This window comes from Desmodus rotundus, chromosome 9 (assembly GCF_022682495.2).
Source record: "Desmodus rotundus isolate HL8 chromosome 9, HLdesRot8A.1, whole genome shotgun sequence".
Classification (NCBI taxonomy): domain Eukaryota; kingdom Metazoa; phylum Chordata; class Mammalia; order Chiroptera; family Phyllostomidae; genus Desmodus; species Desmodus rotundus.
Window position 1 is genome coordinate 104,492,510 of NC_071395.1, and position 20,552 is coordinate 104,513,061.

Below are 20,552 nucleotides of genomic sequence, written 5' to 3' on the forward strand. Positions count from 1 at the left end.
GTAGGGAGCTGATTCTCTGCGCCACGAGTCCCTTTTAGAGAGAGTGGAGGCTGGACGCTTCCCAACGGCCGCAAGAAAGATCTGCCCTTTCAGAGCAGGTGACCCCTAGGTCACCTCTCTGCTCTCAGGGTCATTACTGACGTCCCACACTGTCCTCTAGAGATTGCCTCTCTCCCTCCCTTACTCTGGGGCTGTGGTTGAAGTTGAGCTCGGGAGCCCCCGAGTGGTGAATATCTGGAACTGCAGCTGGGCTGAGGGAGATCCCATCGGGTCTCCCTCGGTGTCTCTCTACCAGCGCCCCTCCCTTTCCTCCCTAAGGCCCAGGACTCTGGAAATAGCACCTGATAATGGGAACGCCGACAGATGGCTGAGTTTCAGGAAAGCAAGTGTCTTCCCTAGTCCTTAACGTTCTAGCTTGATTGTTTTTGAGTTGGTTCCCTAGAAAATAGGACACTATTACCCTATTTGCCCTAGAACTCCTCCCATTCCCTTCCACAAATGTGGAACTTGCCCAGAGGTAGCATGCTTCTTGACTTCAATGAGGTCCTCCTCCTTGACCCCAAGATTTGTTGCTCTTGGGCTACCTACTACTCGTGACTTCTATGATTTTGGAGGGACAAATGGCTCCAGGGATCATTCTGGTTTTAAATCCCTTCCCTACCCTTCCTTCTCTGACCACGGCCTGATACACAACTCTCTCCCAGTCAGCCTCTGACCACATACCTTCCATCACCCCAGTTCCCTTCCCAGTCTCCTAACCTCACATCTCCTGTGGGGAAAAGAAGTGCAGAGGAAAACGGAGAAACCCTAGGTCAGAATTTTCCCCAAGGAAACCAGTTCCCTCTGTTTTGCCTCATTTGACCTATTTTCTAGCTTTTTCTGGTCAGTCCCCTCTTTCTGCGCATCAAGCCTTCCCATTGGACTAATTTTTTGATGTCCTGCCCACTCCTCCTTCCTCTAACATGATCTCCTGGGGTTCTTCCCATCCAGGGCAAATGTTCCCAGTGCTGAAAGGAGACTCTGTTTTGGAAATAATTTATGTCAGCTTCAGGAGTAAGAGCCCATAGACGGATAACTACTTGGTATTGTTGGGGGAAGGGGTAGTAGTGAAGGAGGCAAAAAAAGCAGAACACCCACCCAGAAGAGGCCATGTTCCAGCTATCCAGCCCCTCACTAAAGAACTCTTGGTTTCTTGTCTGGTATTTGAGGATCTCAGAGAGCCCTACCAACATCATGAAGAACTCTAGGGGAAATGAAGGTAGAGTAGAGGTAACCAACTTTGCAACTAGGGGTTAACACTTTATCCAACTATACCCCCAAAGTAGTTTTCTTCTTCTTCTTTTTTTAATTGCTTTTAGAGAGAGGAAGGGTGGGGGTGGAGAGAGACATTGATTTGTTGTCCCCCTTAAAAAAAAGATTTTATTTATTTTTAGAGAGAGGGGAAGGGAAGGAGAAAGAGAGGGAGAGAAACATCAATGTGTGAGAGATATACCCATCTGTTGCCTCTTGCACACCCCTACCTGGGGACCTGGCCTGCAACCCAGGCATATGCCCTCACCAGGAATCAAACCTGAGGCCTTTCAGTTCACAGGCAGGCACTCAATCCGCTGAGCCACACCAGACAGGGCTGCTATCCTCCTTATTGATGCATTTATTGGTTGATTCTTATACATGCTCTGACTGGGGATGGAACTCACAACCTTGGAGCATCTGGACAAGTTCTAACCAACTGAGTTTCCCCTCCAGAGCCAAAGTAGTTTTCTTTGATGATATCCCTTTCCTTGAATTTGTCTAATTTTTTGTGTGATCCTTCATGTTATTAACCAGGGAACTATGTGGATATGAAATCACTTTAAGCAGAAACAGCCACATTCTCCCTATTGTACTCCAGGCCTCAATCAAATTTCATCTCCTCCCCAGGCTGCTGCCCCACACTCACCCTGAAGGGGGCACTTTTGTTCAGTCGTTAGTTGGTGCCAGCGAAAAAGCCGCCCCAGGAAGGAAACATAACAATTGGTCACGTGTTGGGGGTGGGGGATTCTCGCAGAGGTTGCTGGGACAGGGAAGGGAGGTCCACGTGGAGTGGGTGGAGCTCACTGAAAGTTTTGGCGGGGCTGGTGGAGGAAGAAAAATACCCAAATTTGAGTTGTGATTTAAAAAAATAAAAAAGCAACAGGGAGGGTATGCCCTGCCCTCGGAGAGGCCTAGCAGAGGGGAGTAGGGGAGCGGCACGTAAGCTTGCTGCTTGTGGATGCCTGGGATGCAGGGCACAGTGTCTGTGAAAAAGAGTTCTGGAGAAGGGGCGAAGCTTCGGAGCCGGAAACCTCCGTGGCTCTTTGCTGCTTCCCCATCCCCCATCCTCCCGAAGAAGGGAAAAGCGGCCTCTCCACCCATGGCCTTATTTCGGTGCCATGTAGGGTTGGGCTAATGCCAGCCATGCAACCCAGTCTTTATTTACCTTTCCAAGAGTCTCGGGAAGCCGCCCAGATGAATCCTCTCCCTGGGGAAAAAGCCAAAACAGGCCGCCTCTTTTCACTACCCAGTTCTGCCCTACTGTTAGCAGGGAAACACATCTTCATATAGTCTCTGAGCTGGAAGGAGCCTTAAAAATGTTCTATTTCAATTTTCTTTTTGGGCTGGGGAGACCAAGTCCCAGACAGGTGAAAGGGCTTGCAACATGGTATTTTCACCAAATAGGCATTCCCGTGAAAGAAAGTTAATTTCACTATTCCCAAAGTAGAGGAATGGCGAAAGTGGCTTTATCTCCTCCATCTGCGCCCTTAGCCAGAGGGCAAAAGGGAATGATCATTATGTCGTTAGAGATAAAACAGGCAGAAAACTGTTCCGGGACTTGACTTATGCACCCTGCCAGTTTTCCTAGGCTGCCTCGCAGCAAGCAGCTCCACTTTTCCCCTCTTGCCTTTTACTCTTGACGATCTACAGTGTTCTTGTCTATCTTAGTTCAGGGATTACCACGGTTTAAAATCTAACGGTTTGGAAACGAGAATTCTCTGCCCTTCCTGGAAGAGCTTCTGGTCCCAGGTTTCAGTGTTCTGGTGTAACATCCACCATATCCTGTGAATAGAGATCAGGAAGATTAGACTTCCAATCCCCAAATTCCAGCCTTTTGGCTTTAGGGAGAGAAGCATGTTTACTTCAACTGGAGCAGTGAAATCCTAGACTTTGGGTTTCAGACCTGTAAAGTTTCCAGGAAAAAAAAATGTGAGGGATTGATACAAGATTACCAGCTTTTTATTTTGCCAAGTAAGGGCATTAAAAAACTACTGGCACTAGTTGCTATTTACTGTCGCCATAATTTCACAAAAGAAAGTACATTGTAACACACACAAAGTGGGAAGCATGTACTCTTGGAATAAATAACAGTTCTAGGCCACCCTGCCCTGATTTACATGGGTACTGTATAGTGCCATTCCCCCCAGCTGCGCGCCCCCATTTTGTTGAAGATTGGCCCCCTTTTGCTCTATTGGTCTCTTGGCCAGTGGTAGACAAACTACAGCCTGAGTGCCAGACCCAGCCCAATGCCCGTTTTTGTATGTGCCACAAGCTAAGAATAAGCTCAGAATGTTTAAATAGCTGTGAAATCTAGACTATTTCATGACACATGAAAATTATATGAAAACCAAATTTCTGTGTTCCTAAATACAATTTCATGAAATGGTGGGACTGTGATTGTTGCTTGGTCTCACACCAGAGCCTTTGCTCCTGACCACTGAGTCTCCCGCCTGTCATCCCCTCTATTGGACTGGCCAAAAATTTCGTTTAGTTTTTTCCATACTGTGGCTCTAGTAGTGCTTAGTTGCTTTTAACTTCATTCAAAACAATTCTGTTAGATTGTATTATGACAGCTGTCAAATGAATTTGCGTGCATTTTTAAAAAAACATCAAAATTGGTGAATTTTTGTGCAGCCATTTTAATATTGAAGAAGGAAGAAAATACACAATATTTCGGCGTATTATGCTTTATTATTTCAAGAAAGGTAAAAACCAACTGAAACACACAAAAAGATTTGTGTAGTGTATGGAGGAGGTGTTCTGACTAACTGAACATGTCAAAAGTGGTTTGTGCCCTGGCTGGTGTGGCTCAGTGGATTGAGCGCCAGCCTGCAAACCAAAAGGTCACCAGTTTGACTCCCAGACAGGGCACATGCCTGGGTAGTGGGTTAGGTCCCCGTTTGGGGGTGTGCGAGAGGCAACCAATGGACATCTCTCACACTAATGTTTCTCTCCGTCTCCCTCCCTTCCCCTCTCTCTAAAAATAAATAAAATCTTAAAAAGAAAAAGTGGTTTGCAAAGTTTCTTGGTACTATTGACATTTTGACCAAATAATTCTTTGCTGTGTGGCTGTCTTACACATTGGAAGATGTTTAGCAGCACTCGTGACCTCTACCCACTAGAAGCCAATAGTGGGAGGTAGACGACATGCTCAAAAATATCCAAATCAATAAAGTTATTGGTGAAAATGAAGTATGTTTTTAATTTCATGGGAAGAACTAAATGGACTTTTTGGCCAACCCAATATGACTGTCACTCTCAGCCAAGGTAAAGGTCAAGGATAGATGCTTTCTCCTTAATATAACTAAACGGCTCATTCACTCATTTACTGAATATTAAGTGCCTACTTTGCCAGGTATGGTTCTAAGTGCTGAGGACACAGCAGTGAACGAAACATGAAGCTCAACATTCTAGTGAGACAGGACAATAAACAAGATAAATTACATGTTAGATGTTAATAAGTACTATGAATTAAAGCAGGTGCCCTCTCCCTCTTGGGGAGCATACCCACTCCTGTCCCTTCTCCTTCCCCAACAGGCCTGCACCTCCTCAACTTTTAAGGGGCCTCACGTGGGAACAATGAGCGGTGACAGATTGTCCTGGGCTAATCCCAGAACCTGTCTCCAAGGCTCCCTTTTCTATAACATTTCTAGAGAGACTAAGCAGCCCCACCTAGGCTCTCTCCTGTTGCTCCTTCCATCCTAGGTCCTTCTTTGTTTCACTGTCCCCAGTTTTAATAAATGTCCTCTCAGAATCAAAAGTAAAATAAAGCAGAAAGAGAGGGATTTTGGAAGGGGGTTGTGAGTTTACATAGGGTAGCTGGAGAAGATCTGATGAAAACATATTTAGAATGAGAGAGGAAGGCACCTGGGTATCTTGAGAAGTGATCTAGGTGGAGGGAACAGCAAGTGAAAGGGTCTAAGCAGACGTATGCCAGGTGTTTGAAAAACAGCTAAGAGGTGTGTGTTTGGGGTGGGGGGGTGTGGAGTGGAGAGGAAAGCAGTAGGAGTGGAAGTCATTGAGCAGTACCAGGGGGCCAGGTCCTATGTAGGCCATAATAATGATTTTATTTTCACTCCAAGTAAGATGGGAAACCATGAATTTACAGTGGAGGAAAAACATGATCTCACTCAGGATCACTATGGCTGCTGTGTTGAAAACAGATTTAAGTAGGGGAAGGCAAAGGTTGAAACTGAGAGATTAATTACAAGATTACTGCAATAAAAAAAAATGAGATATGGGTACAGCTTAGACCAAGGTTGTGGAGGAGTTGTAATGGTATGGGTTTCTGGATATATATTTTGAAGACTGATTGGACATAAGGTGAGACGGAGAGGAAGGCTGAAGAAAACGCAGGATTTGGGTGGGGGAAATTCAACAGTGTGATTTTAGGTGTAAGTTTGAAATGCCTATTACATACCCAAGTGGATATGTCTCCTAGGTAGTTGGATAAACAATTTTAAGAAATATTTATTTTTAGAGACAGGGGAAAGGAGGAAGAAAGAGAGGGAAGGAAACATCCATGTGTGGTTGCCTGTTATGCGCCCCCTACCGGGGACCCCTGCCTGCAACCCAGGCGCGTGCCCTAGGTTGGGAATCAAACCAGGGACCCATTCCGTCACCCGCCGGCACTCAACCCACTGAGCCACACCAGCCAGGGCTGGATGTACAATTTTGGAGTTAGGGAGAGGATACACATTTGAGAGTTGTCCGTGTAGAGATGGTGTCGAAAGTCTTGCTAATGGAAGAGATCACCCTATGAGATCACCTCCCGCCACACCCCCCTTCACGGGTATCCCTCACCCCAATACTTCCCTTGCACATCTGAGGCCACAGAATCTGGTGGAAGAGGACTGGCCCTCTCTTGGCTTCTTAATACACTCACACCCATTTGTTTCAGTTTCCAGTGCTTCATGCTTTGGGCCCACAAGGCAAAGACATAGTTTTAATTAGAGGTTTCACATTAGGCCAAGGATGTTAGTCATCTTCGTTTCCATATGGATTGAAAAAATACATATACATATATATATATATATATATGTGTGTGTGTGTGTATATATATATACTTCAGCAGAAAAGAGAAACAACCAATTAAAACTACTTAAAACTTTTTCCAGGAGGAATTCTGTGGGGACCTACTGGCTAAAGTTACCTAGAAATGAGACATACACACAATGAACACAGAGATGGGAAAAAGTGCTCAGTATAGCAGAATATCCTAAAGTATTCCTAGTCCCAGTAAAGGTTAAAAAAAAAAAATCCCTTCTGAGACTTCCTTTGCTTCAACCCTTCATGAACCTCTAAATTCTAGAAGATACTAGAAATGACAAGCAGGCTGGGGAGACGGCCATGGGGAGAGAACTGTTGGTAACTGGCAACATTCGCTCAAGGGAGGTCGTGGCAAAGTCCCTCGGCAGCAGACATCATGGGTTTCCCCCCCTCTGGGCACCAGAGGCTCTTCCGTTTCTGGTCTGGAAGCCTTGTGGAGCTGCCGGGGAGTGGAGGGGGTGGTGGGGTTAGAATTCTACCCCTGGGAAACACCCACAGGCTCCAAGAGGAGACTAAATCCTGACGCTGGTTCCGGAGGTTTGCAGGGCTGCGGGGCCGCTGGTCCGGGGAAGGGGCCGCCCAGCGCAGCCTGGGTGCGTGGGGCGATGGGTACAAGTCCACGAAGGGCGCCTGTGACCCCCGTAGCCCCCTTCCTTCCTCTCAACTCCATCCTCTCGCGTCCTCGTTCCTTTGGAGACTCCGCATTCCTCATCCACCGTCGCCATCCTCGCCCTTTCTTCCCTCCCTCGGCGGCCCACCTTCACCCCGCTCCTCCGCGGCCTCCGCGGTCCTCGCCCCCGATCCCCGGCCTCCCCTCGCCAGCCCCGCGCGGCTCCCTCCCCGCCCCCCTGGCGGTGGCGGCGGCGGCGGCGGCCCCTTTCACAATAGCGCGGCCCGCCTCCCTCCCGTCCGCTCCGGGTTCACTCCCGCCCGCTGCCCTCCCGGCGCATGCGCCCTCCGGTCAGCGGCGGCTGCGGCTGTGGCGGCCACGAGCGGCTCCGTTTTTTTAAAGGGAAACGCTGAGGCGCCGGGGGTGACTGTGGGGGGAGGGGACCCCGAGCCGCGGAGACCCCCGGGGGAGGTGACAGACCCCCCCCGCCACTCCCGGAGTAGGAGGGCTTTGGGCGGACCCATTCCTCCCACCCCCTCCTGAGGAGGAGCGGGGGGAAATGGAGGCTCGGGGCGGCTGAGGCGAGCTCCGGGGCGGGGGGCCGGGGCGGGGAAGGGGGGGTGTGGGGTGGGGAGACGAGGCGGGCCCGGCCGGGCCAGGGGGGGCCGAAGCGAGCTCCGGGGATGAGCTCGGGGGCGGCTGGGTGCGAGCTCCTGCCTCTGAGGCGAAGGCGGCGGCGGCGGCAGCAGAGGCGGCGGCGAGGCCCCCATGGGCCGGCGGCGGGCCTCCGCCGCGGCCTCCACTTCGCCGCGTGCCGGCGGGATGGCGCCCGGGCCCCGGAGGAGCCGCGTTAGCCGAGGCCTGCTGCCGCGCTGCTGAGGCGAGCCCGCCAAACTCCCCTCCCCCTCCTCCGTCCTCGACCCCCCGCACCTCGCCCCTTCCCCACCCCCTCCTCCGTCTCGGTCCCCGGCGCCGCTCCGGACCACTATGACCATGAGATCCGCAGTGTTCAAGGCGGCCGCGGCCCCTGCCGGCGGCAACCCCGAGCAGCGACTGGACTACGAGCGGGCTGCGGCGCTGGGCGGGCCCGAGGACGAGCCCGGGGCGGCCGAAGCCCACTTCCTCCCCCGGCACCGTAAGCTCAAGGAGCCGGGGCCGCCGCTGGCCTCGTCCCAGGGCGGGAGCCCCGCGCCCTCCCCGGCCGGCTGCGGCGGCAAGGGCCGGGGCTTGCTCCTCCCGGCCGGGGCGGCCCCCGGGCAGCAGGAAGAGAGCTGGGGCGGCTCAGTGCCCTTGCCCTGCCCGCCCCCGGCCACCAAACAAGCCGGCATTGGGGGGGAGCCCGCAGCGGCCGGAGCAGGCTGCAGCCCTCGACCCAAGTATCAGGCGGTGCTGCCCATTCAGACGGGCTCTCTCGTGGCGGCGGCCAAAGAGCCTACGCCCTGGGCTGGGGACAAGGGTGGGGCGGCTCCCCCGGCTGCCACCGCCTCGGACTCGGCGGGACCCCCACCACTACCTCTGCCCGGGCCGCCACCCCTCGCGCCCACCGCCACCGCCGGGACCCTGGCGGCCAGCGAGGGCAGATGGAAGAGTATGAGGAAGAGCCCTCTCGGCGGTGGCGGCGGCTCGGGAGCCTCCAGTCAGGCCGCCTGCCTCAAGCAGATACTTCTGCTGCAACTGGACCTCATCGAGCAGCAGCAGCAGCAGCTGCAGGCTAAGGAAAAGGAGATCGAGGAGCTGAAGTCGGAGAGAGACACGGTACGCGAGGGGTTAATCGGCGTTCGGGCCGAGGGGCGAGTTGTGCGCATGCTCAGGGGAAGGGGGCTGTAGGAGGTTAAGGTCTCCCTGGGTTAGGGGTAAGGAGGCTGGCCACCAGCAGAGGAGTACCTTAGGTGCCGGGGCCTTCGGAGCCCGGCTCAGAGACACGTTGGGTTGGAGGGAAGGGTTAAAGGGCACCCTCCCAGGGGGGTGGGAGGGGTGGGAAGGCTGCAGGTGCCAAAGGGTTAATTTAAAATGACAGCCCCAGACTTAGGGGAAAGACATGCAGAGTGGGGAAAGACCTGGTGTGTGAGGGGTTGAAAATGAAAAGGTGGGGTGAATATGTGGTGGCTTTATGGAGGGGCGAAATTAAAGAGCTTTTGTGTTAGGCGTGCATTCTGGAGGAGAGGACATAGCAGCTGTTGCTCTCAACGCTGCTGTAGCATCTTTGGATAGAAGAGTGGTAGGCCTTTTCATTGGCAGAGGGGTAGAGGTGATTCACAGTGGAATCCTGTTTTAGTTTTCTTCTATGATATTAAGAGAATTACTGCTTTTGATTGCAGGCAGTTATTAATAGGAGTCCGTTCTAAACCCTGACCCACTGACCAGCTCTCTTGTATCAGAGTGGTATTTAGAGGCTGGAAGATTTTAAGGCACCAGGGGAAAGTAAGCTTATTAAATGTGTTAAGTGGAACCCGCCCCCCCCCCAAAAAAAACCCTGTATATTTTAGAATCTTAAGGTGGTAGGGAAGTCATTTATTATTTCTTTGTACTTCTGAGCAGCGTGACTATTGGCTTGTTTTTACTGCAGCAGGAGTTAAGGGCACCTTATGTGTTGAAACATATTCCTTCAGATATCAGGAAAGCTGTGGTGATGGGGTATTACTGTGCTAGCATACCTTACAGCTGCCTAAAAATAAACATGGTTTCTACAATTGTGTTAAGGTTGCAGCAGCCTCTCTCTCCCCCTCTCTCCCCCTATCTCTCTCTCTCTCTCTCTCTCTCTCTCTCTCTCTCTCTCTCTCTCTCTCTCTCCATCCCTCTCCCCCCCTCCCCCCCCTCCCTCTCCATGGTTTGTGCCAAGGGCTGAGCGAGGGAGCAGAGGGCTATTCATTTTGTCTGCTCTCCAAATGAATCGCATCAGGCAGTGGCTGTTTTATTGGAGAATGCATTCTGCAAGGTGGAATGGGAGCTGGGGCAGGTCTCATTTAAGATATCTCATGGTGTTGATTTGTGGAAGTTACTCAACATGGAGGTGGCACTGCTCAGCTACTGTACTGCAGTTGAGGGGTGTGATGGTACTGTAATTACAACACAGCATCTCCTTACACTGGAGGGGGGTGTAGGAGAAGAAATTAAGGAAATGTCACCCACAAACCGTGGTTAAGTAATGGTAAGGCTGTGAATCAAAACAGAAGGGGATGAAATGAGAGTATGGTGTAGAGGGGGGTTCTCTCCTGATGGTGGAGGTTTATACTCAGTTCCTGAGGTAATGGCCTCTTTGCCGATTTTCCTAGGCAGGAAAAGTGGGGTGAGTTGAGGATAGAGTGTCAGTCTGAACTTGGCACTCACTGCTTCTGTTGTGTATTGCAGTCTTAGTGTTGCTTAAGCTCGATTCTCTTATTCCAGTTGTTTGGCCTCTACTGAAATCTGTGCGGCTAAATAGATGTAACAGAGGCAACATTAATGTCACTGTCTAACCCAAATAAAATTCTTATTATAGGGTATAAGTAGCACAGTTGGCACCTTTTCTCAGAACATTTTAATGTGCAGTTTTCAATGGTAATAGACATCCATTTTCTGTTTGATTATGTAGTTTTCCCTTTAGAGTTAAAAGACTTTGTTTTTCATCAATATTCAGATAAATAGATATAATTTTCTTCGGTTATCTCAAGTGCAAAGCAGCAAGGCAATGTGCATATTTCATCATTGATGGGATGTAGGGGTAATGGTTTCTATTAGAATTCTTCAAAATTGAGTGTTCATTGTTTAGGTGACAGCCCCCCATGCCAGGCCCCATTCAACTAACATTGCAATCCCTGTTGGCACCGTGGCTATGAGAGCTTCTAATTCCTTCTCAATGTACGCTTTGGACTTTGCCCTTGTGTATAGCATTTTGGCAAGTAGAGAGGATAGGATTTGGAGAACACTAGGGTCTCCTTAGAGAACCTAAGGTTAATTCCGGAAACTGCCAAGCTGACTTAGAGCCACATGGTTAGCCCTAGCAGAGACCATGCCATTTAAAAGGCATGTTGTGGCCCCTCCCAATAAAGAGGATCTTCTTTCAGAAGAATGAACTACAAATTCCCCCACGTCCCTGCCCAACTAGGTTAGCCCCTAAAATTAAGCAGTGTACTTTGTCTTCTCTATTGTGTTTAAGGAAACTATTTAGATTAATGTCTGTCTTTAGACATTAAAGACAATCTTACTTTAGATTAAAAGTAAGTTGATTATTATGGTCCATGGAAAGAGATAGAAGATCATACAGATTCCTAAATGGGACTAAGTATCTGCACTTAATTTTTTGTTTTAAGTCTGCATTTTGCCACTCTCTTTTTAGCTTCTTGCTCGGATTGAACGTATGGAAAGGCGGATGCAGCTGGTAAAGAAGGATAACGAGAAAGAAAGGCATAAGCTGTTTCAGGGCTATGAAACTGAAGAGAGAGAGGAAACCGAGCTATCTGAGAAAATTAAACTGGAGTGCCAGCCAGAGCTTTCTGAGACATCCCAGACTCTGCCTCCGAAGCCTTTCTCATGTGGGCGGAGTGGCAAGGGACACAAAAGGTGTGCTGATAACTTTGTTCTGCTGTTTGGCCGTGATGAGGACACTTGTTTCCAGTGACTGACAGTAGGGGATTGGGACTTCAGAATTAGTTTTAGTATAGTCATATTCTGAATTATGAGGTCTTCTGTGTTGAAAAAGTATCTTGAGACATTCTTGTACGGGCTATAAAAATCTGTTAGGAACATTTTGGTCACAGTAGTAATTACAGAATGCAGAGTACATCCTAAAGAGAATGGGCAACAAATGTGACAGCTGAGTTTCTTAAAGAAAACTATAGCAGTTCGCTTCAAGTTAGGAAGTGTTAAATTCCTTCATTGTGTTAGGCATCAGTGGATATAAAAAAAAATAAAATCTAACTGTCCTTGGACTCAAAGAGATTAGCTGTGAGGGTGGCATAAATTTTAAAAACTAAGAATTCAGCTGCAATAAAATAGGCAGATAGACAGCAGTGAGGCAAACTAAGTTTTGTAAGATTCAGGGATATTAAAGATTATTTTGAGTTAGAATAGTGAGACTTTAAGGAGCAGGTGGATCTTGAAAAAGAGGTATAAAATTTAGGTTGGTAAAAAGAAAAGAGGATGGCATTCTAGGAATGTGGGGTGCTGGAAGAAAGAGAGTGGACAGATAGCAAGAAAAAAAATTGAGATTGTAACTAGCATGGTATAGGATGGGGGTGTGGAATAAGAGACTGGTCTCTGGTTGACAGGAATAGAATAGGCACCTAATGTTAGCTAAAGGATCTTGAGTACCTTGAGATTTGCCGTACCTTTCCACCACAGAAATAGGGACCTTTTTAGGTTTAGTAGACAATAGGATACAATAGAGGTTTTTAAGCATGGAAACTCACTTTCCTAAGGGCCTATTACATATACTGTTAAGCACGATGCTGTTTCTGCTCATGACTGCCAGGTGAACCTAGATATTTAGATACCTGAGTACAAGCTAGTTCTCTTACCCCAAAATGAAATCAAATCAGATTTTATCCAAAAGTCAATGAATTGTATTATGTTTTCTTCCCTATCTAATAGGAAATCCCCATTTGGAAGTACAGAAAGAAAGATTCCTGTTAAAAAACTGGCTCCTGAATTTTCAAAAGTCAAAACAAAAACTCCTAAGCACTCTCCCATTAAAGAGGAGCCCTGTGGTTCCTTATCTGAAACTGTTTGTAAACGTGAATTGAGGAGCCAAGAAACTCCAGAAAAGACCCGGTCTTCAGTGGACACCCCGCCAAGACTCTCCACTCCCCAGAAGGGACCCAGCACCCATCCCAAGGAGAAAGCCTTCTCAAGTGAGATAGAAGATTTGCCGTACCTTTCCACCACAGAAATGTATTTGTGTCGTTGGCACCAGCCTCCCCCATCACCGTTACCATTACGGGAATCCTCTCCAAAGAAGGAGGAGACTGTAGCAAGTAAGGCATAGAGAACACTTGCTCTTATACCCTAGTGGTGGCGGTCAAGCTAACAAGTGTGAAAATGCCTTTGGCATTTTTTAAAAAGTGCAATCAATAAAGCAGAGTTCTGTCAAGAATGAGTAAGTTAACAGCCAGAGACAGACACTGTGCAGGCATTGCAAATAGATGGAATTACAGCAAAATGTGCTCAATGTATTTGCCTGCTTACAACACTGGGAGATGTGTTTGCCAGTAAGTTGCTCATCACAAGAGCACCAGACTTGGGGGTGTAATCTCCGGCAACTTGCATGCCCTCTGAAAGAAGGGTTTTCTGTGCTGTGAAACGCATAGAACTTATACTTTGCCGTGCACGACTGTTCCTGCAATTGAAATTGTGTGAAACCTGGGAGGGTGTGGTCTTTGGGTGTTCTCAGGGGCCAATGGCAATTTTTGGGTTGGGGAGACAGCGTGGGGTGGGGAATTTTTCCTGGGCCTCCGCTCTTTAACTATATAAACATTCATCTGTATCTCTGTGTCCCGGTCTGGGGGGGCAGGAGGAATCTGCCAAAGACCAAACAGTCTTACTTTATCTTACTATACTTCACAAAGGTTCTAAATGTGAAGAGTTTACTTGGATTGCAGTAGCCCATTGGTTGTTCATATATTTAAATAAAATGGTCTACAAACTATTTTTCAAACAATAAGGACTATCTTGGGATATCTGAGCTGCTTGGGGAGGGTGTGGGGTGTGGGACCTTGGTCTTCATTCCCTTTTTTTCTTTAAGGCTTCCACACAGAGATGCTCCCCTATCTCCTACATCATTCAGTAACTGCAATGTGCCTTCAATTGTGTAATGTTAGTGTATGACAGTCACTATGCGTGCTCTGGGGTGATGGTGGGGGAAGTTGTGGATAGAGCTGCAGCCCCAAGTTTCTACCACTGTGTCTTGCCCCAGCAGGGATGGGGATGGGAATCCATTCCTGTAAGATAAGAGCATTCTCCAGGTTTTGTTAGGCTGTTCTGGTGACAAAATTAAGCGGGAAAGATGGATTACTTTTCTTAATTATCTAAAATTCATTAGGGCTCACATTTGAGTACATGAAATAGTCCAGGATCCTGATCTAGGTTCAGGTTTTCTTGTTGGTTCAGTCGGTTGAACAGGTTCATCCTTAAGTTAACCTTCTTGCTGCCATGGCAATGCTGTGTAACAAGAGAAACTGTGAAGCAACTTCCCATCCGGGATTGGGAAATGGCTTGGTCCAGAGCTGTTCTGTGTGACTGGCTGTTTTTGAAAACCCTATCTGCCCTAGTACAGAAAATTCGAAGCACCTCTGAGATTGTGTGCATAGCAGTACAGAAGGAGTCTGATTGGGGGGGGAAATCCCAGCCCTTTGAGGAGCCTGAGTTGTGAATAACCTGTGAATCCTTATTCTTGATGCCCTATCTCAAGAGGAAGTCTCAATGGCTTGTTCTAAGGAAGCCAAAGTCTTTGTGCATGTTGTTCAGGCTGGACCAGCAAGGTAGTTTGTTTGGAGGGAGGAGGGAGCTGTTTAAGAAGACTACATATGTAAGTTTTGAGAACACTGATCTTTTATTTGAAAAATAGGGTCAACTTTTACTCACCTGCCATGTTCTGAGTTTAAGGTTTGATATCCTTGGCCATCAACTGTTGCAGGGAAACCACCCTAAATAATGAAGAAAAGAAGTCGTCTCAGTGTAAAAAAAAAAGTGGTGGGCTTATTTTCTTTTCTTTTGTCTGTTGTTCCCTCTTCCCCTCCCCCAGAGAGAAATTCTCAAAAGAACAACTCAAAAAAAAACCAAAATGGCTTCCTAGTGAGAACTTCAGTGATGATCCTTTCCTCCATTTTGGGTATGGGCTTTTTTTCTTTTTACACTGAGATGATTCTTCTCTCCTGCATTATTTAGGGTGTCTGATGCCATCAAGTGTTGCAGGAGAAACTTCAGTCTTGGCTGGTGAGTAGAATAGGAACTGTGCTGGCTGGGCCTGGGTGGGGGTCGGCGGGATGGTGGATGGTGGGGAGCTGCATTCCCCATCAGTTGGATGTGGGAGACTGAGACTCCTTGGTATGATTCCACTATAGACTTCAAAATGACTACACATTTCAGTTGTTTTTCAGGAACCGCAATAGCATCCATTATATGAATTGTCAGGTATTGGCTTAGGGCTTTTTTGTGATCCTGTGTTTGGCAGACTGCAATGGCATTTTAGGTTCTTTTATACCATAGCGAGGACACTGAATATGGCTTCAGGTGAGGCCATAGAATGGATTCCTATCACTTGGTAACTTTGTCTTACTGGGGATTGACCTCTTGTCCTAGTGAATAACAGGAGGGTTGTATGACCTTGGATTTAAGAGTGGTTCCACCCCTCCTCCTTTTCTTTTTCTTTTTCTTTTTCTTTTTCTTTTTTTTCTAGTTCCTTCTTGGAGGGACCACTCAGTAGAGCCTCTAAGGGACCCAAATCCTTCAGACCTTTTGGAGGTAGGTACCCAGGACCTGTCAGTGGAAGAGAGTAAGAGAAACAGTACAAATGGGGGTGTAACTTGAATATGTCATAATACCTGTACGGATGGATTAAATAAAACTTTAAAGCCAGAAGGTAACTTAAGAAATTACCCACTCCAACTCCTTTGGTGTGTAGATGAGAAAACTGAGGTCCAGAGTGGTTAAGTGATTTATTAAGAAATAAATAGTTAGGGAGTGTTCAAAGCTAGATTTCATGTTCAGTAGAAAAGTTAGCATGTACCACCCCTCAACAACAACATGATATATTCCAAACTTACTTGACTTTTGAAAGAGTGATATTTATTTTAAACTCAGATTCTTATAAAATATGGAGGTAGGGAGGGCTTATGACAGTTTCACAGGTTATTTCAGTTTGACGTGACTTTTTAAAAAAAAGATTTTACGTATTTTATTTTTAGAGATGGGAGGGAGGGGGAGAAGGAAACATCAATGTGTGGTTGCCTCTTGTGCGCCCCCTACTGGGGACCTGGTCCGCAACCCAGGCATGTGTCCTGACTGGGAATCCAACTGGAAACCCTTTGGTTCGCAGGGCACACTCAACTCACTGAGCCACACCAGCCAGGGCAGTTTGATGTGACTTTCACTTTGGAAAGTTATAGAAATGATTTTGAAATTTGGAGATTCTACAAGGGTGGGAGCAGGAGAAGGAAGGGGTATGTGTTTTGTTGATTCTGTTACCAGGAAGTTCCCATAATATCCATAGAACTCACAGGCTCAGGTGGGACCTGAAGGTGAAAGATTTTACCTTCCTGGAAGCTGGAAATGAGTTAGTATACATGTGTCATGTGTTGATAAATAGCTTATCAGTTGCTATTCTTTACACAGAACCTAGATGACAGTGTGTTTTCAAAGCGGCATGCAAAACTGGAGCTGGATGAGAAGAGAAGGAAAAGGTGAGGCTAGAGATGTTCATCCTGGGAACAACTGAGCCTTGGGACTCTGACACCTCTCTCATCCATGCTGTGGAGAATCTGAGAGCTCTTAGCACTCTTAAATTACTGGCTTTCCAGGTGGTTGAGTGTCTTTGTCGGAAGTGGTACTCGTAGGTAAAATGTGTGGCCTTTTTCTTTGGGAATGCCCTTCCTCAGTTCTACTCTTTGTGGAACACCAACACATGATTTGGATTGCTAGACCTAAACAGTCTTCCCTAACCAGGCAGGCAGTTCTCTCTAATGTCTCCCACCTCTAGCCCCCTAACCCCAATCAAGAAGAGTCAGCAAAGAACTTCCTAGCATCTGGATTGTGTGAGTTGCTTTTAGAGAGCAGGTTTTCAGTAATGTTGGGTTTGTTTGTTTTGTTTGTCTGATTTGTTTTTCCCAGATGGGATATTCAGAGGATCAGGGAACAAAGAATTTTACAGCGATTGCAGCTCAGAATGTATAAAAAGAAAGGAATTCAGGAATCTGAGCCTGAGGTTACCTCATTTTTCCCTGAGCCAGATGATGGTAAGTTTTGTCTAACTAAAAGTAGATTTTTTTAAAAGAAAAAAAAAAGGGGGTGTAAGGCTCCAGGTTACAGCTTGCTCTGAATGAATAAACAATATGTTGGAGCAGGTATAGTTGCCAGACGTTTCTCATCTATGTCACTAACAAGGTTGCATTTGGCTTTCTTCCATAGTCGAAAGTTTGATGATTACTCCCTTCTTGCCTGTTGTAGCATTTGGACGACCGTTACCAAAATTAACTCCACAGTAAGTATAAAGGGTTCTTTTTCCCCTTCCCTCTCAGGTAGTCAGCACTTCACCTCCCTTTTCAGACTGTATGTAAGCCTAGATAGTAAGTGGAGCCGGTGGCTTAGGGATAGCCATGGTTCTTTGACAGAAGAAGTGAGGCTACCGGGGCAACTGGTTTTTACAGTGATAAGATTCCCAAGCCTGGAATTAGGAGGATTGCTTTTTAAGTTAGAAATAGATTACTGAATCAGTTCAATAGCATACTATTTCTGTGGCTTTGAGACAGGAAAGGCATTCCAAACTTGGGACTTGGGAGTCAGGGCAGTGAGTGGTGAGGGACATTGTATCTTTTTTGGAGTTACTGTCATGCTCACACTGAATCCCTATAGTCTTGGAAGTTGATTTCTTTATCCTTTTTTTTTTCCAGCAATTTTGAGCTGCCCTGGTTGGATGAGCGTAGCCGATGCAGGTTGGAGATCCAGAAGAAGCAAACACCTCACCGGACTTGTAGGAAATAACTGTGCTGGCAAGAACCTTCTGTCTTCAGATAGTTGTAGCATGCCATTCCCAGAGAGTGGCAGAGACCTGTATGTGTGACCTGTGTCCTTACATGTGTTATCATTCACTGATAATGCCCTCCCATACTCCCTTGATCTTGGTTTCGTTTTCATCATTCTGATTTCACAAAATCTCTTTCATTGGGCTAATTGTGAATTATAGAGGGTGATTGGGATATCTTTTCCTCTTTGGGGGAAATGAGCTCTCAAGCCAAATCTCTAGGGTGGCAGATTTGGAAGCTTCCAGGATCTGCTTCTGTACATTTGCCTATGTTAAAGGGGTAAAAGGGCTCTTTCATTAGACTTGTGGAAGATAAAGCATCCCCTGCCTTTGGATCTGTGCTGCATGGCACTCTTGCCCTGGTATACCCTTCCATATAGATTGAATATAGTGGTTTTTACCCTATACGAAACAAAATGAAGAAAAACCTCACCATAAGCTTAAGGACTAGATGAGGAATAATAAGCGAAGTGATGAAGCAAGTCATCTTCACAGGGTAGAAGAGATTGGAGAGTTGGGTAGATGAATGTCTGAAAAGGCAGTTCTGCCTACGGCCATACCACCCAGAACACTCCCGATCTCTACTAAAAAGATAGTTCCCTTAAAACTATTCTGTGATAAGGCCCTGTGGGAAGGGATGTTTGGCTGTGATTGTGTTTTTAGTTAATGGGTAACTGAATTTCTTCCCCTACCCTTCAAAAAGTAACATTTTAGGAAAAGAGAATGGGGATGGTTAATTTTGGACAAGTTATAGCTCTAAAGGAAAGAGTTGGCATTTGGGGATGGCATGCCAGCACCTGTATAGATGTCCTTGTGTCCATCACTTCTCAAGTATTCCTTTTTGGGGCAATATCCTTTTACCTAAGCTGTTGGTGATGGGGTAGAGATTTAGGGAAGGTGGGAGGGTGTATATGGAAATGTGTGCTTCCTTTGGCTGGCAAATGTCTACATCTTGAAACAAACAGATGTACCTAATGAGCTTCTCCACTCACTTTGTAAAAACAGATTTGTATGTGTATGTGTACCACCTTGGTACTCCACCACCACCACCACCACACACACCTCTTTCGTTAAAAAATGGTCAGGACAGCACTCCAGGCCACTTTGGTCTCAGTGTAAGATCCCTGTAACTATCTGGAAGGAAAAGAGAGCCAAGACCTCTGGTCTTAACTATATAGGAATTGCCTTTCTTTAGTCTTCAGGACTACTGTGTGAAAACAAGTAGGGGCCTAATCTCCTAGAAGATAGGGGCTTTTATCCTTGAAGAGAATGTCCCCAGATTATTAGCACTTTTAGAGGAGAAGCCAAGGTATGTAGGGTGTGTGGCCGGCCCATCAGGGGAGCATGAGAGAATGGGATACCATTGTGGGAAGAAACGACAAGTTCCTCAGGGGCCTCCCACTGCTAAAGCTTTTGTGAGTTGTTGGTCTGTGCTCCCTGAGTTTGACTTTTAAAAAGAATTATTCCGGCAGCACATATAGTATTCTTGGATGATCTTGCTGCTCTTATTTCTCTGTGTGTGTGTGTGTGTGTGGCTTTGGGTTTTCATTTGTAACTCCATCTCTTAGGAGAGTGGACTCTCCACAAGGGAACCTGCTGTGAACTTCATTGCAGCAAGAATGTAGAGAGAAATAGGACTTACTCCACTAGGGGCTCTCATCTCACACCTTAAGTAAAGGAAGATTTCTAGAAGAACTGGGCCAGATCGTCCACATTCTCCATCATTTGAACTTGGCAAGTTGTTTGGCTTTCTTACTCTGGCCTATGTTGTTTCTTTATAACGTGCCCAAGCAGAAAAGACCAGTCAGTGTCTCTTTACTTTGTTCCTCGATTCCTCTCAGTTTCTCCTTGATTTTTAGCGTTTGTCGGATTCCTGCTTTGGATATGGATTAGCAAATTAACCTTTTCTTTGTGCCCTACCAAGGTGACTCCTCAGCTTCTGAACTTGAGCTAGACTAAGAAGAATCCATGAGGTGCTATCAGGCCAGACTTAAGTGGATTTTATTTCGTTGGTTCTCCCTCTACCTAGAACCTCTTTCTTTATTGTTTCCTCTTCTAGATTCTCCTTTGATTTGGATTTGTTGATAAGGAGGTTGGAGAGTAGATTAGCAAACTTCCAAAAATGAAATTACAGTGTGTTAGGGTGTGGGGGGAAAATTAGTCTTATTTTTTCCCTACATGGGGTACAACACTGTGAAATTCAATCTTCAACTGAAGGTCCTGCAGTTCTCTTAAAACATAGTTCTTTGTTTCTTTCTTTAACAAAGTTTAAGCTAGTGTTAATAAATTAAAAAGAGAAATTGCTTGTCTGTCCACTGCACCTTTGTTTTAAACCCATTTCATATTGTTGTCTGTGTTGTAATTCATACTTTTGATACCATTTCTGATGTGTAAAATTGGTTGTCTTGTAAATATCTTATAAAGAGTTCAATTGTAAATAAACTATTGTGGCTGTTAATTTTTGAACTTCTGCTTCATTTTATTTCATTGGGAAACATCAAACAATCCTACTTGTAGATTTTTAAAAAATATTTTATTTATTTTTAGAGAGGGGAAGGGAGGAAGACAGAGGGAGAGAAACGTGGGTGCCAGAGATGTCAGTCATTTGCCTCTTGCCCATCCCCCCAACTGGGGACCTGGCCTGCAACCATGGCATGTATCCTGACTGGGAATGGAACCTGCCACCCTATGGCGACCGTATGGTGCCCAGGCCGGTGCTCAGTCCACTGAGCCACACCCTCTGGCGTACAATAATACCTAATACAAGAATAAACTTTCGCGTACTCACAACTTGTAAACCTACTTTTCCGGCACTCTGCGCACCGATTTTTTCACTGCTGACAAATGCCTTGCCAAAATCAAAGCATTCCCTCATCTGGTTAACAAAAA

General features: G+C 46.7%; 1 protein-coding gene across 2 annotated transcripts; it reads left to right on the plus strand.

Annotated features, from left to right (window-relative positions):
- The first annotated feature begins 7,284 nt into the window (after positions 1–7,284).
- On the plus strand, positions 7,285–20,121 carry MSL1 (MSL complex subunit 1). Of its 2 annotated transcripts, XM_024573339.3 has the most exons (9): positions 7,285–8,707; positions 11,268–11,491; positions 12,521–12,903; positions 14,813–14,860; positions 15,324–15,388; positions 16,259–16,326; positions 16,754–16,878; positions 17,051–17,123; positions 17,533–20,121. In XM_024573339.3, exons 1-9 carry the CDS (start codon positions 7,940–7,942, stop codon positions 17,621–17,623), a joined length of 1,845 nt encoding a protein of 614 aa, XP_024429107.2. In that variant the 5' UTR covers positions 7,285–7,939; the 3' UTR covers positions 17,624–20,121. The 2 variants fall into 2 exon arrangements, with proteins under 2 accessions (XP_024429107.2, XP_045038344.1); XM_045182409.2 differs by lacking the exon at positions 14,813–14,860.
- The last annotated feature ends 431 nt before the right edge of the window (positions 20,122–20,552 follow it).